We start from the raw sequence: 13,298 nt of genomic DNA on the forward strand, positions 1-13,298 counted from the left end.
CTACTAAGAAGGAGAAAAATGACTGCTACTGCTGAACCCAGGACAGTTATGATTAGGCTACCTGCAGATGTGACTTCTGAGCTGCAGTAGTTGAAGGGGAGAGCAGTGCTCCATTTGGAGCTTCCTGGCATAATTCCTCTTCTTCCACTTGCAGGACTGATGCATTTAGTGTGCAGGAAAGAAAAGAAAGTATGTTTGCAAGTAGCTGCAGCTCTGAAGAGTGGGACATGGGGAAGTAGGAGGCTGGGGAAGACAAAAACTTGGGAGAATGTGAGACTACAGATATGAAAAGATGTTATGGTGGGTCTGAAAGTATGTCATGCCTGTATATGTGTGCTAAATATCATAGACAGGGAGGCAAGCAGAAAAAACAACAACCAACAAATGGCTTCCTCTCCTGTGTTCAGCATATTGCTCAGGATCTGCTCAGCAGGGGGAATAACTTCCTCGTGGTTCCCACTAGCACTTTTGTAAAAGTAAAGGCATGATCCTTAGCTGGTAGACGTGATTAGAGCTCTGTTCATTTGTTCCTCTTGCGCCATGTTGGCATGGCGTTAAAAAGCTCCGGAGGGGAATCAGGCCTCTAGCACTTTTCAGTAAGGAAAAAAGCAGCAGAGGTGGTGGGAGCCGTTCCGATGGGCTTTCTTCGGTGAGGCGCTCATGACACACACCGAGTGGGTATCCAGCAATAACGCAGAAAACACCCCTTCAACTGGGAGCTGGGCGAAGTGAGATAAAACCATGAGCTGTATCCAGCCATCAGGCCACAGGCTCCCCATCCCTGCAGCAGTTCCCCCTGGAAATCAGAGTGACAGATTATTTAATCCAGGATGTGAACACGTGTCTGCCAGAATGCAGTGACTGCGCAGGAAACAATACATCTTTTCCTTTCGAGGTTGTCATTGTTCTCCTGTCAGTCCATGGAAGGTTGCTGCTGGTGGCACACTGAAGCGTGTGGTGGGGGAGAAGACTTGCCTGAAGAGTGAAAGGTTGATTTGGCATCCGCAGTTTGGACATGGAGAGACATGTTTTCGAGCCTTCTAGTTCAAGATTTCTTGATTTATGCAAAGATGTACTAAAAAAGCATGTTATTTACCAGAGACACTGTCATTCTATGATTCTGTGATTCCTCCCACAGTTGATTCCTGTACCTGAAGATCTTGTGCAGTGCCTTTCTCTCAGGGAGGAATGTATCGACAGCTTAAAATGATACGCTTTTCTTTAACTGAGCCATTAAGTGGTTGACTTAGTTCTTTGGGTGAATAGCTTGTTTATGCAACTGGAGAATGGCAGTCTGTTCATTTGCTCAGTAAACAGCAGGTAGTTAGGCATACTTTCAACCTTTGTATTTTAAAGAAACCTTTTCTGTCTTAGTATAAACATACAGATTTAGTAGGCTTTTTGGTTTTGTTTTTTTAATACAGTACGAGTTCTCACATGGTCATTAGCTGAGGAGTCTTGGAAGCATTTAATTCTTCAGCCTTTTCCAATCCCTATTAGTGGTGCTTGGTTACGTTACAGTAATGCCCACGTGCCTATCTCACTCCTCCGGGATCCCTCTAAGTTACTGTATAGATGTAGGAATTACAAGGAAATGGACTAGATATGACAACCTCTATAACAAATACTGTATATCATTGACCTCCCAGAATGAGAGGTTCTGGTTTGTGGTGCAGCTGTGTTGCTTTCTTGGGCAAGTTGATGGGCAGACTGGGAGAGAAGCGTCCAGATCCTGCACCCTTGGCTCTACTCCATGGCTTAAGTTCCTGGTGTATCAGGAAGTATATGCAGCAGAGGGGAAAGATTCATCGCTTCCACACAACATTTGGGACACTGGGCTTGAGATCTTGATTCCTTGTGTAAAATCTGTGTCTGGGGCAGTTAATAGTGGTACATCCTTTTCCACTGGGCTGGAGCAAGTCATTTGAGGTGTAGAAAAATGCACTTCTTCAGCTCCTCGTGGAGATACTGAGCAGTTACCTCATATCCCTGAAAGCAGTGGATATAAATAATTGATAAAAAAATAAAGTGCCGAAAAAAAGGAGCAAATACAATGTTATATATAATATTGGGTACATGGGCAGGTTGTAACATGTTTTTTGTGAACACTGATTGCAAGGGTGAGAAAATCCTAAAGTACCCGGCTGGTTCTTTCATACACGTATGACTTTGAACGTTAGGTTTTTGGTTTGTAGCTACTGAGACCACCAAATCTCCCATGCGTGAAACGCGTCTGACTGTTCACAGTATTACTTAATCCGAAATATTCCTCTAAAGACAGAAATTTGGCGAAGAATTTCCCAGTCATGTGGTGTAGCTCAGATGATTCATTGCTTTTTGCTTCTCCTTTTATAGGGTTGCACGATTCAATAAACCAGCAGCTCAGCTTTTAATCTGAGCACAGCAGTTTGTGGAAGAGCAGAGCAATCAAGAGAGTCTTTCAGGCTGCCTTTGTCTTCAGAAATTAATTGCTTGATTTTTATTATGCACTTGCAGGAATTTGTAACTGTCTTGGTGCGAGACCCCAGGACGCACAAAGAAGACTCATGGCATTCTTACGTAGACTATGAGATATTTATTCATGTAAGTATAAAAATGTCAGCACAGATTCCTTGGGCTCTTACTGCTGCTTCTGTCCAAGCCAGGGTTCTCTTTGGGCTATTAATGGAATTTCTTTATACCACTTCTGGGAGGCTGGAGGATATTACTGTCCTTTTAACAGCTGAGACACAGTGGAACAGGTAAGGTTGGTTGGCCAAAGGACATGCAGCAAGTCTGGCAGAGCTGGGAGTTGAACCTACTATTGTGTTCACATGTGCACTCTGCAATGCCTTGCAGCAGAGACTATTCTTAGCTTGTTGTTTAGGTATTCACGGGAGAAAGACTTTATTTTCAAGTAATTATCTGGTTATTTGTACTTTAAATTATCCTTAGTTCTTTTTGCCAGGTTAGTTGGTTGCCGGGGTTGTTTTCAGTGTGCCTTGGATATTGATGTTATGCTAGTTTAAAGGTGCTTGGATACGTCAAGTAATTACATTTGGGTTTATCCTTGTAGTCCACCATTTGTTAATGGGAGTGCACTTGGAATTATGGTTCTTGTGTGTTTTAAATCTATCCTTTACACTGTGTTTTGTTGATTCTTCTTCTTTGGTGATGATGTGCGGAAGGAGTTATCCTAGTTTTCTAAATCTAGATCCAGATGTTTTAAATGCAATGTAAAAAAAAAAAAAAAAAAGAAAAAAAACAGAAAAAAGAAAATTATGAAGTATATCTGCTATCAGGTGAGGGATTTGAGAGCACTGAGTTACGTGGTTAATGCTTGGCACAACACCAACAGCATTTCTTTCCTGTGTGGCAGAGTTCAACATTCAGCATAATGACAGCAAGCAGTCAAATGGTGGCTTATTCAATGTCCATCTTACTTTTCTCCTGTGTGGCAGAACTCTTTAAGCCTTGTGATGTGGTTTAGTACTGGTTCCAAAGCAGTCTGACTTCTGGTAAATAGGAATTCTGTAGGTTCGGTGGGGTGGGTGCTGTGTTACTGTTTCAGATGTATTGGTGCCTCTTATTAGTAGTATGGCTTTCTCAGGGGCTGCTAAGCTGGAGTGGTGTCATTTAGACTCAGTGTGTTGTGGTTTAACCCCATCCAGCACCTAAGCACTACTCAGCTGCTCTCTCACTCCCCCTGCCCCAGCAGGATGGGGGAGGAGAATTAGGAGGGTGTGAAAACTTGTGGGTTGCAATAAGAACAGTTTAATAGTTGAAATAATAATAAAAATGTGAAAAGGAAAATAACACAGAGAGAAATAAAACCGAAAAGAGAGACAAGTGATGCAAATGAAAGCAATTGCTTACTGTCAACTGACCGATGCCCGGCTGGTCCTTAAGCAATGGCCCACTAGCCAACCTTCCCTATAGTTTATTGCTGATCATGATGTCATATGGTATGGAATATCCCTTTGGTCCCAGCTGTGTCTCCTCCCAGCTTCTTGTGCACCCCCAGCCTACTCTCTGGTGGGGTGGAGTGAGAAGCAGAAAAGTCCTTGCTCCTATGTGAGCCCTGCTCAGCAATAGCTAAATCATCCGTGTGTTATCAGAGACTGTTTCCTTGTACAAATACAAACCATAGCCTCATCCCAGCTACTATGAAGAAAATTAACTCTACCCCAGCCAAAACCAGCACAGCATTACACGATTCAGCGCTGGGCATTTCTGAGGCTGAAAAGGATCCACTCAGCTTCTTACCAGCACAATGCCAAGCACTTCCAGAGACCAAGTCTCTAGGTTAGTCCTGTCATCTCCAGGCCTCTCCGTGCATTCAAAATCTTGGGTCTGCTTAGGCCAGCTGGGTTCCCCATCTGCCCAGCTCTTATAACATGTGGCTTGCTAAACTGTGAAGTATCCCAGATACTCATCTGTACCAGAAAGCTGGCATCTCTGGGCCCTCTACAGTCTGCATCATGTGGCTGTCTAGGAGTTGTGGCCCCTGCAAGGTGATTGAGGGTGGGTTGGACTGCAGGCAGGTTTATAATGGAGTCCTTTCTGGCAGGTGAGGCTTCATCTAAATGTATGCTCCATGGGACAATTTGGCAAAAGTGTTTAATTTCTGTGAATTGTTTCTCTTTTGATGAATTAGCCTTTTTTTTTTCCTTAGTGGATTAATAGTGATCTGCAGGGAAAAAATCCAGTTTCTCCTACTTGCAGAGAGCAGTCACATTGGTGTCTTTGATTTGATTTAAGTAGGTTGCACAGTGGAAGAACTCTATGTAGCTAACTGTTTGCAGGATTATAATTGGAATAGACAGAGATTGTATTTCGTGTTGTTGCAAGTTGTACCATAACCCAGATCTCTTGCTTCTGGAAAGAAAGCACGCAATGAAATATATTTCCCTGAGAAGCAGTAGAAGCTGTCACCAGTCCTGCCCGCGGTAAAGCACAGTCCTTAACCTAAACTGAATTAATGTCAAGCTGTCCATTGGTATCTCGGGGATTAGCATCTCAGGTGTGTTTTTAATGCCATGCCTGCACTTCAGCTTAAGCTGATTTACAAATTAAAAAGGATTTTGGTTTCCCAACAGACAAACAGTATGTGCTTCACGAGGAAAACATCCTGCGTCAGACGGCGCTTCCGAGAGTTTGTTTGGCTTCGGCAGAGGCTTCAGAGCAACGCAGTGCTGATGTAAGCAGCTTGATATATGGTTAATTAATAATACATCAATTACGGAAGGGGAAGATTGTTTCATCGTGTCGTGGTTTAAACCCAACCACAAAGCTTGTTCACTCACTCCCCCCACTCCCCCTTTTTTCTTTCTCCCTCTTTCTTTCCTTCCGCCCCCCACCCCGACCCTCCCCGCTCCCGGAGGGATGGGGAGGAGAACTGAGAGAATGTAAGAGAATGTAACTCCCATGGGCTGAGATAAGAGCAGCCCAGTAACTAAGGTATAACACAAACCACTGCTGCTAACACCAATGATAATGATAAGGGAAATAACAAGGGAAGAGAATACGATACCACCGCCGAACAAGTTCAATGCCCCCTGAAGAGAGACCGTGCCCTTCTGGGTAACTCCCAGTTACTTCCCTGGGCATGATGTGCTGTGGTATGGGATACCTCTTTGGCTAGTTTGGGTCCTGTCTCTGCTTCCTCCCAGCCTCCCCTTGTCCCCGGCAGAGCATGAGACTCACAGAGTCCTTGGCCAGAATAAACATTACTTAACAACAATTAAAAACAATCGGTGTTATCAGCTCCCTGCCCAGGCTGGAAGTCAAAACACAGAGCTTGCACCAGTTACTAAGAAGGAGCAAAACGGCTCCTGGTAAACCCAGGACACATTGTAATTCTGAAAATTACAGAAATCCAAGCTGGAAAGTGTCCGGTGTTTCTTACTGCAGAAGTGTATTGTGTGTAAGGCATTTTCTCTGCTTTAAACCCAGAATGGTTTGGGTTGGAAGGAACCTTACAGATCACCGAGTTCCAGCCCTCCTGCCATGGGCAGGGACACCTTCCACTAGACCAGGAGGCTCAAAGCCCCATCCAACCTGGATTTGAATGTGGTTGCTAGTGATAGTCTCTGTTAGGTGTGCTCCCTCCAATTTGTAACAGATTTGATCTGCATTTCCTTTCACTATGCGCAGGTAGCAGAAATAGGAACCTAGCATAAGTGTATGTGTATCCTCTCTTTTGGGATGCGCTTAGGTTCTGCAAGGACCATAAAAGACCCAGCCAAATATGCATGCAGGCTTAACAACCAGACCAGAAAAATCAGATTAATTTTCTTTTCCCTTTTGAGGTGTGTGAGAAGCCCTCCAGTTTCTCAGTCTTGTGTTCCCAGATTTGATTTCATGAGCTTCTGGAACAGGACCCATGATTTGCACATGCTCGGGGTTGGCATTTGCTTATTGCATTTTCCTCCGCTGATTCAGATTTGTTTTAAACGGTGTATTTGCTTCTTGTTTATAAAGACAGCTACCTGACCTGCCATCTAAGACTCCCTTTTTCAATATGAATAACCCTCACCACGTGGACCATCGCCGGCAGGGTCTGCAGGAATTCCTGGAAAAGTAAGTACAGCCTATCCTGGAGATGCTGGCATTTCTATGATGTCATCAATGTCTGGTTTAATATAGCTCATCTCTGGTACTTGAGAGCCACCGTGTGGTCATCTGTACATGCTACATACTTGATTTTATTTGCACAGTCATATTTCATACACGTGACTTCAGCTCTACTGGCTGAGAGGAAACTTCAGCTGAGGTTCTTTTATTTTGTTCCATTGAAGCCTTGGGTGGGATGATTTAGTGTGAGGTGTCCCTCCCTATGGCAGGGGGGTTGGAACTAGATGATCTTGAGGTCCTTTCCAACCCTAACTATTCTATAATTCTATGATTGTGGTAGCTATAAATAGTAGTTTTGGATTTAAGTCACTTTGCAGTTGTGTACTAAGCTTGGGGATCTTTCACTGTGGTGTCTATTTCTAGCTTTCAAGAACGAGCTAGATAGTCTCGTACAAAGAAACAGACTTCTTCATGTCTGTGGAGAATCAATGTCTTTGTGAGCTAAGCCCTTGGGAGCCTGTGAGAATTCTGCAGGCAGATCTCCTAACACAGGTATTTCCTATAATGCCAGTTACTTTGTTTACCAACCCCACTAACATAAGCTGGCTCTAGCAGCTGTGATCATTTTCAGTACAGCTGCAATGTGTATAAAATCATTCATCAGACTTAGCTAGGGCCTGACCTGTGGTACAAGGGAGTACTGTATGAGTCTCGATTCTGCATCCCTCAGTCCCACTGCTGTAACCACTTTACTTCCTGCAGTGGCAGAGACCCCGCTGGTGTAATTTTCTGCTTCCTCTGCCATTCTCGTGGTACCCTGGCACTGCTGATGTGAGAGGAGGCTGCTCACAGCTGCTGGGGCAGGATTTGTGCATACATTTGCAGGCGCTCTTTAGTCATTGCTCGGGGTAAGGGCATGCTAAAACCCTGCAAATACAGACTGTTTGTCTGCCTTCAGTATCAGTGTCTCTGTGAATTGGAACTGCACAAGCAAAGGGAAAATACAAATTATTTAAGCAGGCTTTAAGCCTTGTAGTCAGTGGGTAGAGGAATATTAGACCCACTGTTTGGTCAGTGTATTCTAATTATAAGCCACCCTAACAGACAACAAATCATAGGTCCTGAGGTATATTTGTTAGGCTTAATAGCTGAAGACATGGAGAACTAACTGCTGCAGGAGTAATGTTCTGTATACAGTTATATAGGATCTGTGGCCAAAAGGATAGCAAATAAATACTGGTTGAAGGCATGTGAGTAAGGGAAGGGAAAGCAAAAAAGCATCAGAGGTTTTTTCTGCAGCTCGGGGAAGAAGGATGGTGAAATAGAGTGCCTGTGCTTCCAGAGGCAGTAACACTAATTAATGGTCATGCAAAGGGGGTGGTAGCCCATGTCCCTGAGCCTGAGCAGTTCTAGCTCAGCTGTACTGCCCCATGGAGTAGCATGTTTCCGAAATCACTCATTTAAAAGGGCAAAGAGGCCGACCTGGTAACTGGGTATAGTATTTCAGCATAAGAAGTATTTACAGCTGCTGTCTGTGCTTCAAAAGGCAAAACAGAGAGGTAGATTCTCTTAAAACACATTCTCACCCTCCGATTTTGGATGTCTGTAGCTTAAATGGGAAGTGCCAGCAGCAAATGGCAGGATATGGAGTGTTTTACCTTGCTGCTATTAGTCTGGGAGTGAGAAGAGAGACATCACTGTCTTAAGGTGATGATTTAAGTATTTGAACTTGATGTTGTTTAGAAAGGTGTCAGCTTTCTCTCTGCCCTGGGGAATAGTTGGAAGGAATTTTCAGGGATTGTGTTGTGATGGATTGGCTTGGCACCTTGTGTGCTGTACCATTGCCCTCTGCTGGCTGGCACCTCTGTGCTCCTGCTGCATGCAGAAGGGGTCTTTTCACTGGCTCAGCTAGGCTGCCATGATGATTTTTTTTATCCTGCTTTTTATGAGTCTGGAGCAAAGTTTATGATTTCTTTCTCTGAAATTGAATTTGTGGGATAGTTAACAAGTGTGTGTATGATTATGTGTATAACAAGTGTATGCATACACACACATACGCACTTGACTTTACTAAAGCTCTAGGCCTGGATGTTGTGTGTTTTGTAGTGTGACAATTCCAGGGGAATCTCCCTGGTATATTAGAAAGGGCATGAAAAGGGATCCAGAAAGTAATTGCATGGAGTGATGTAACTCAGAACTGCAAAGCACCTCAGCAATGACGGCAGTCACCGTGCAGAAGCTCACAGACCTGCTGGTGTTTCTTTATGGCAGTGGGAAGAAATGGGATTCACAGAATGGTTTGGGTTGGGAGGGACCCTAAAGCTCATCCAGTTCCAACCCCCTGCCATGGGCAGGGACACCTTCCACTAGAGCAGGTTGCTCCGAGCCCCGTCCAACCTGGCCTTGAACACTGCCAGGGATGGGGCATTTGACCTTACATGGACCTGTCAAGGGAGAGGTTTGCAGGTAACATTTTCCGAAGGCCACGTGTGACACAAGAACCGAGCTCCTCTCTGCTCTTGGTGCCTTGTGAGGTTACCAGGATCCAAGCTGTCTCTGAAATGTAGTTTAGATCTTTCACAGTCTCAGTTTGTGCCCTGTGCCCGTTGCTGCATGAGCAGGTTGCTGTGATGTCTGCCCAGGCAGAAAGGAGCCACATACCTGAGGAGTAAGGATCAAGTGGCTGGAGGCTCTCTGGTACTTGTCTTCTGGCCTTAGGGGCAGCTCCATCTTGCCTACATGTGGATGGCTCTTGTCCTCCTTCACGTGTCACTCCAGAACAAGTTAGCACTGAGCAAAGTGCATACTTAGACGGAGCCTTTGTAAAGCCTCTCTGATCTGAGCACAGTAGTGTGAGATTTGGGCCAACAGCTGGAAACTAAAGCAAAGCTTTAGAGTTTTGGTGAAATCCAGAAACAGGTGTCCCATTTTGATTTGGCTTTACTGCACAAATGCAGGGTAAGACCTTGTCTCACAGGTTATTATCTCTGAGTGATGAAGAGCTGTAAAGCTCACTTCTTGTCTGGGCATAATTTAATATTTCAAGAGGCCATTTGCATTAACGGAAGTCAGCTAGCCCCTCTTCAATTATGAATTACTTTGTAAGAATAAGGAAAATTATGTGTTTTTCCTGGTAAGTATCCTCATCCTTTGAGGATGTCTGTAAATTCACAGGAGAGGCTTGCTCTTAAATTAGAGGTCAAAATTGAAACACTATCTTATAAAGTTCTGTAAAATCCTATTTGCTTTCCAGTCTTTGTAGCTGCACAGGTTTAACTGTGGTATTTACCTTCACAGAAGTGCATTTGGCTTTGCTTATTAGAAAACTAATTAGCAAAACTGTTTTAAATGAAATTTGGTTCAATCAGTGGCTGTTCTTATTTTTAATATAGCTGGATGCAAAAAACTGCATGGTTTAGGAAAAAGGATTAGTCTTCAGTAGTGTTCAAGCATGCAGTTTGTGATGGGGTGGAAGATGTAGGAGGAGGTTTGAGTAACTCGGACGCAGGGGAGATGAAGGGCATCCATGGTGTTGCTGCTTCGGGTGGTAGTGTGTTGGGCTCACTTGGTGCTGGAGTGAGCAAGCCACCCAGACCTTGGCTGCCTAAGGCAGAGCCATTCCCTGGAGGTGGCTCCTCCTCAACCTCTTTACCCTTACCCACCACAGTCCTGCAGGCAGGAGCTGGTGTGGGGTCAGAGAACCCTGCTGGAGGTGTCTCTGCTGGGTGCTCTCTTGGGGAGGTGGAAAGCAGAGACTGGCTCCAAAGGATGGATGCTGGCTTGCCGGGGCTAATGCAGGAGCATCCGTGGCCATGAGGCAGGTGGGATCTCCTTAAGCGAGTGATGGCTGCCACTTTCCAATGGAGCCTTGTTCATATTTCCTATCTGGTGAGCAAAGTGAGTAATGCCCAGCAGGCACATGTCACTTAAGCTTTTCCTAAACATATGCATTATCAGATGCCCAACAGTTGCTTCACAGTTGCTTGCTATCAGTAATTCCTCCCTGATAAAAAATGAAGGAGAAGACACAGTTGGCTTATTTTAAGAGGAAACTGGGGCTTTGTTTGCTGGGGCTGAGGGGCTGGATGCTCAATAGAGGGCACCACAGCATAGGCTGTCATTCCCTGCCTCTCCGCTCCTGGCTTTTTCCCCCCTTGCTCTCATGATATGATGTAAATGGTTAGAGTAAATTTGTCGAAAACAAAATCGGGAGTGTTAACCTTCCACACACATGCGAGCATGCATCTGTCATTGTATTAGGTTACAGTAGATACAGGAAATCTTTAGTTAGGATTAAGTTGTACTGTTCAGCCATATGTTGTTCTCCTCCAGCAGAACAGTGTATAATATACCTAATAAAATCATGTTGAAGAAAACCAGATTTTGGCCCTTGTCCAAATAAGACAAAACACATGTTTTGGCTTTTGTAAATGCCCTTGCCAAAACATGGGGAAGGAGAAAATAGTCATATAGTATCCAGCATTTCCTCAAAAATAACCCTATTTCTTCTGGTTGTGAAGTGACATTTTTCGGTCCCTCTTCTTTAAAGGTCTGGAGATCCCAAGCGTTTACTGAAAGCTTACAAACAAGGCTTCACGTGGCTGTGAATAAAAAATGATTTTATTATCTCTAATTCAAATGTAGAGCCTTATCCTGCAGCCCCCTTAATCACATAAGTAGTCATTATGCGTGTGAGCAATCTGGCTGAGAGGAGTGAGATCTCTGACAAGTAATGACTGCTGATGGGATCAAGACTTGCAGGATTTAGCCTTTGGTTCCTACTCCAGGCGTGCGCTGAAGTCTGTTGTTCTCTTAAATATGCTCAGGCAGTTTATAGGAATTATCACTGTGAGCCGTGACTCTTCCATTAGCGCAGCAGCAGTGAGAGCTGATTTACATCGCTGTAGCAGCAGCTTTGCACTGACACTGGCTGTAATAAAACTGTTGGAGAAGCACTGGGAGTGCTACTGGTTGTGTCGAAGCTGCGCACGCGCTCAGCCTCTGCGGAGACACCCGAGTATTAATATTGTGACACTGCCTCTCCTCCTGCCTTTTTAATTTGTTAGCTGGTGTTTTGTGACTTCGATTCTTCAGGTCCTTGGAGCCCAATCTGCCCTTTTAGATGTACAACCCTGCACACACTGAGTCCCCAGGACAGCAAAAGCCCTGGAGAGCAACTGCTACAACAACACTTAATGCTAGTAGTACCATCTGGTGACAAATGTGTGGTTATTCCCTGGAAGGAGTATTTTGAACAGGATAGCATAATGCTTACAGATAGCAGAGAATTTATTTCTCAGTTTGATTGCTTGAAGAACGCAATTAAGAAGCAATCTAACCTGTTGGTTCAGAGGGGGTGGGAAAGGCACGTTAATTTTTAATTAAAGAAATGCTTCAGGGGTGCCACTGGGTGAAAGGGGTTCATGTATTTGCTTTCAGGGTGGTTTTAAATGGTTTGCAAAATGCACTGGGTGTTTTGTCCCTTCCCCCTGCATGAACATATATATATATGTGTATGTGTGTGATTGGCTTTGTGATCATCTTTCCATTTCTTTGCCTCGGTTTCTCTTCAGTCCTTTCACCTCCAGATGGCACTATGAAGCAGAAAAGAAAATTACTGAGAAATAATGAGTCCAATGTAAAGTAAAATTGGAAATTGAATTATAGCTGCAGAAAAAGGACAGTAGCCTTGAGGTCCTGATCAGTCTGTACTCTTATCACTTTTGTTTGCTGTTCCATGTGTTAGGTTACTGCCGAGTTAATAACAGTGCTTTAGCAGTTCAAGGCTTAGCAGAATTGTACTGGACATGAAATAAAGCTAAAATGAATTTGTGTCCAATATCATTGACATTAGTGCTCATTACTTCTCTGGTGTAATGCCTCAAACCATCTAAAATCAATTTTAAAGATTACCCATTATTTTATAAAGAAAATAAAATAACATTTCAAACAGCAACAGAGCTGTAAGTGTAGTGTAATCTCATGAACAGTTAGTTACTTGTGTTTGCGCTGGTTGGCAGGAAACTTTTGAAGGTATGGCAAGAGGAAAATCTGTGAAACTAAATGCCATCCACAGATTTTAATGTCTTGGCTTTTTGCTGGGTCACTTGGTATTAGACACGCAAATGTTAGAATTGCAGAAATGTGCATCCCCTCATTGTGCTCTTAAGCCTGGGAAAAACAGTAACTCTGGTTACTCTACAGTAAACTCCAGCTTTACTTTTCCTCTTAAGAAAAGAGGAAGGAAAATATTTACTCCCACAGTTGCATAAACGATAAAAGTGGATTTATTGTGCTGAATGTTACTTTTTTACTTTTTGTTGCGATGTTTGTCTTTGTTTGGAACGTGTGTTTATCAGGAGCCAAGGCTGAAATCCTTTTTGTGGCCGCTGAATGATGGCTTTTCAAACTGTATTTGTGAAGCTGTTGCTGTGAATGTGTGTAGCCCTGTAAATTCTGGGTTTTGAATCATTTTTAAGCAGCACTTGCTGGCTTTGCTGACTATGAAGTTTTTTCTGTATATTGATACACTGTGTGCATTGATTTTACAGATACCTATTTGCTATGTTTATTTTAAAGTAAGATTATGAGAATTTAGGTCAGATTAAAAAGGCTTTCTCTAGGTATGGAATGTGCTCATTTTGAACTTCAGTGAAATCTGCTCCTTCTGAGACTGAACTTCAAATGCACCTGGTAAATCATTAGGGCTGTTGCAGACGTTTCCTCATTGGAAGGTGTCAAAG

General features: G+C 43.7%; 1 protein-coding gene across 2 annotated transcripts in view; it reads left to right on the forward strand.

Moving 5' to 3' along the window:
* Positions 1–13,298, forward strand: part of SNX10 (sorting nexin 10) — a 48,422-nt gene that overhangs the window by 30,458 nt on the left and 4,666 nt on the right. For both annotated transcript variants that reach the window (XM_065665920.1, XM_065665919.1), the window contains exons 3-5: positions 2,497–2,583; positions 5,079–5,179; positions 6,463–6,561. In XM_065665920.1, the coding sequence (XP_065521992.1) occupies positions 2,497–2,583; positions 5,079–5,179; positions 6,463–6,561 (287 nt within the window). The remainder of the gene's footprint in view (positions 1–2,496; positions 2,584–5,078; positions 5,180–6,462; positions 6,562–13,298) is intronic.

The sequence above is a fragment of the Lathamus discolor genome, chromosome 2 (assembly GCF_037157495.1).
Source record: "Lathamus discolor isolate bLatDis1 chromosome 2, bLatDis1.hap1, whole genome shotgun sequence".
Lineage (NCBI taxonomy): Eukaryota > Metazoa > Chordata > Aves > Psittaciformes > Psittacidae > Lathamus > Lathamus discolor.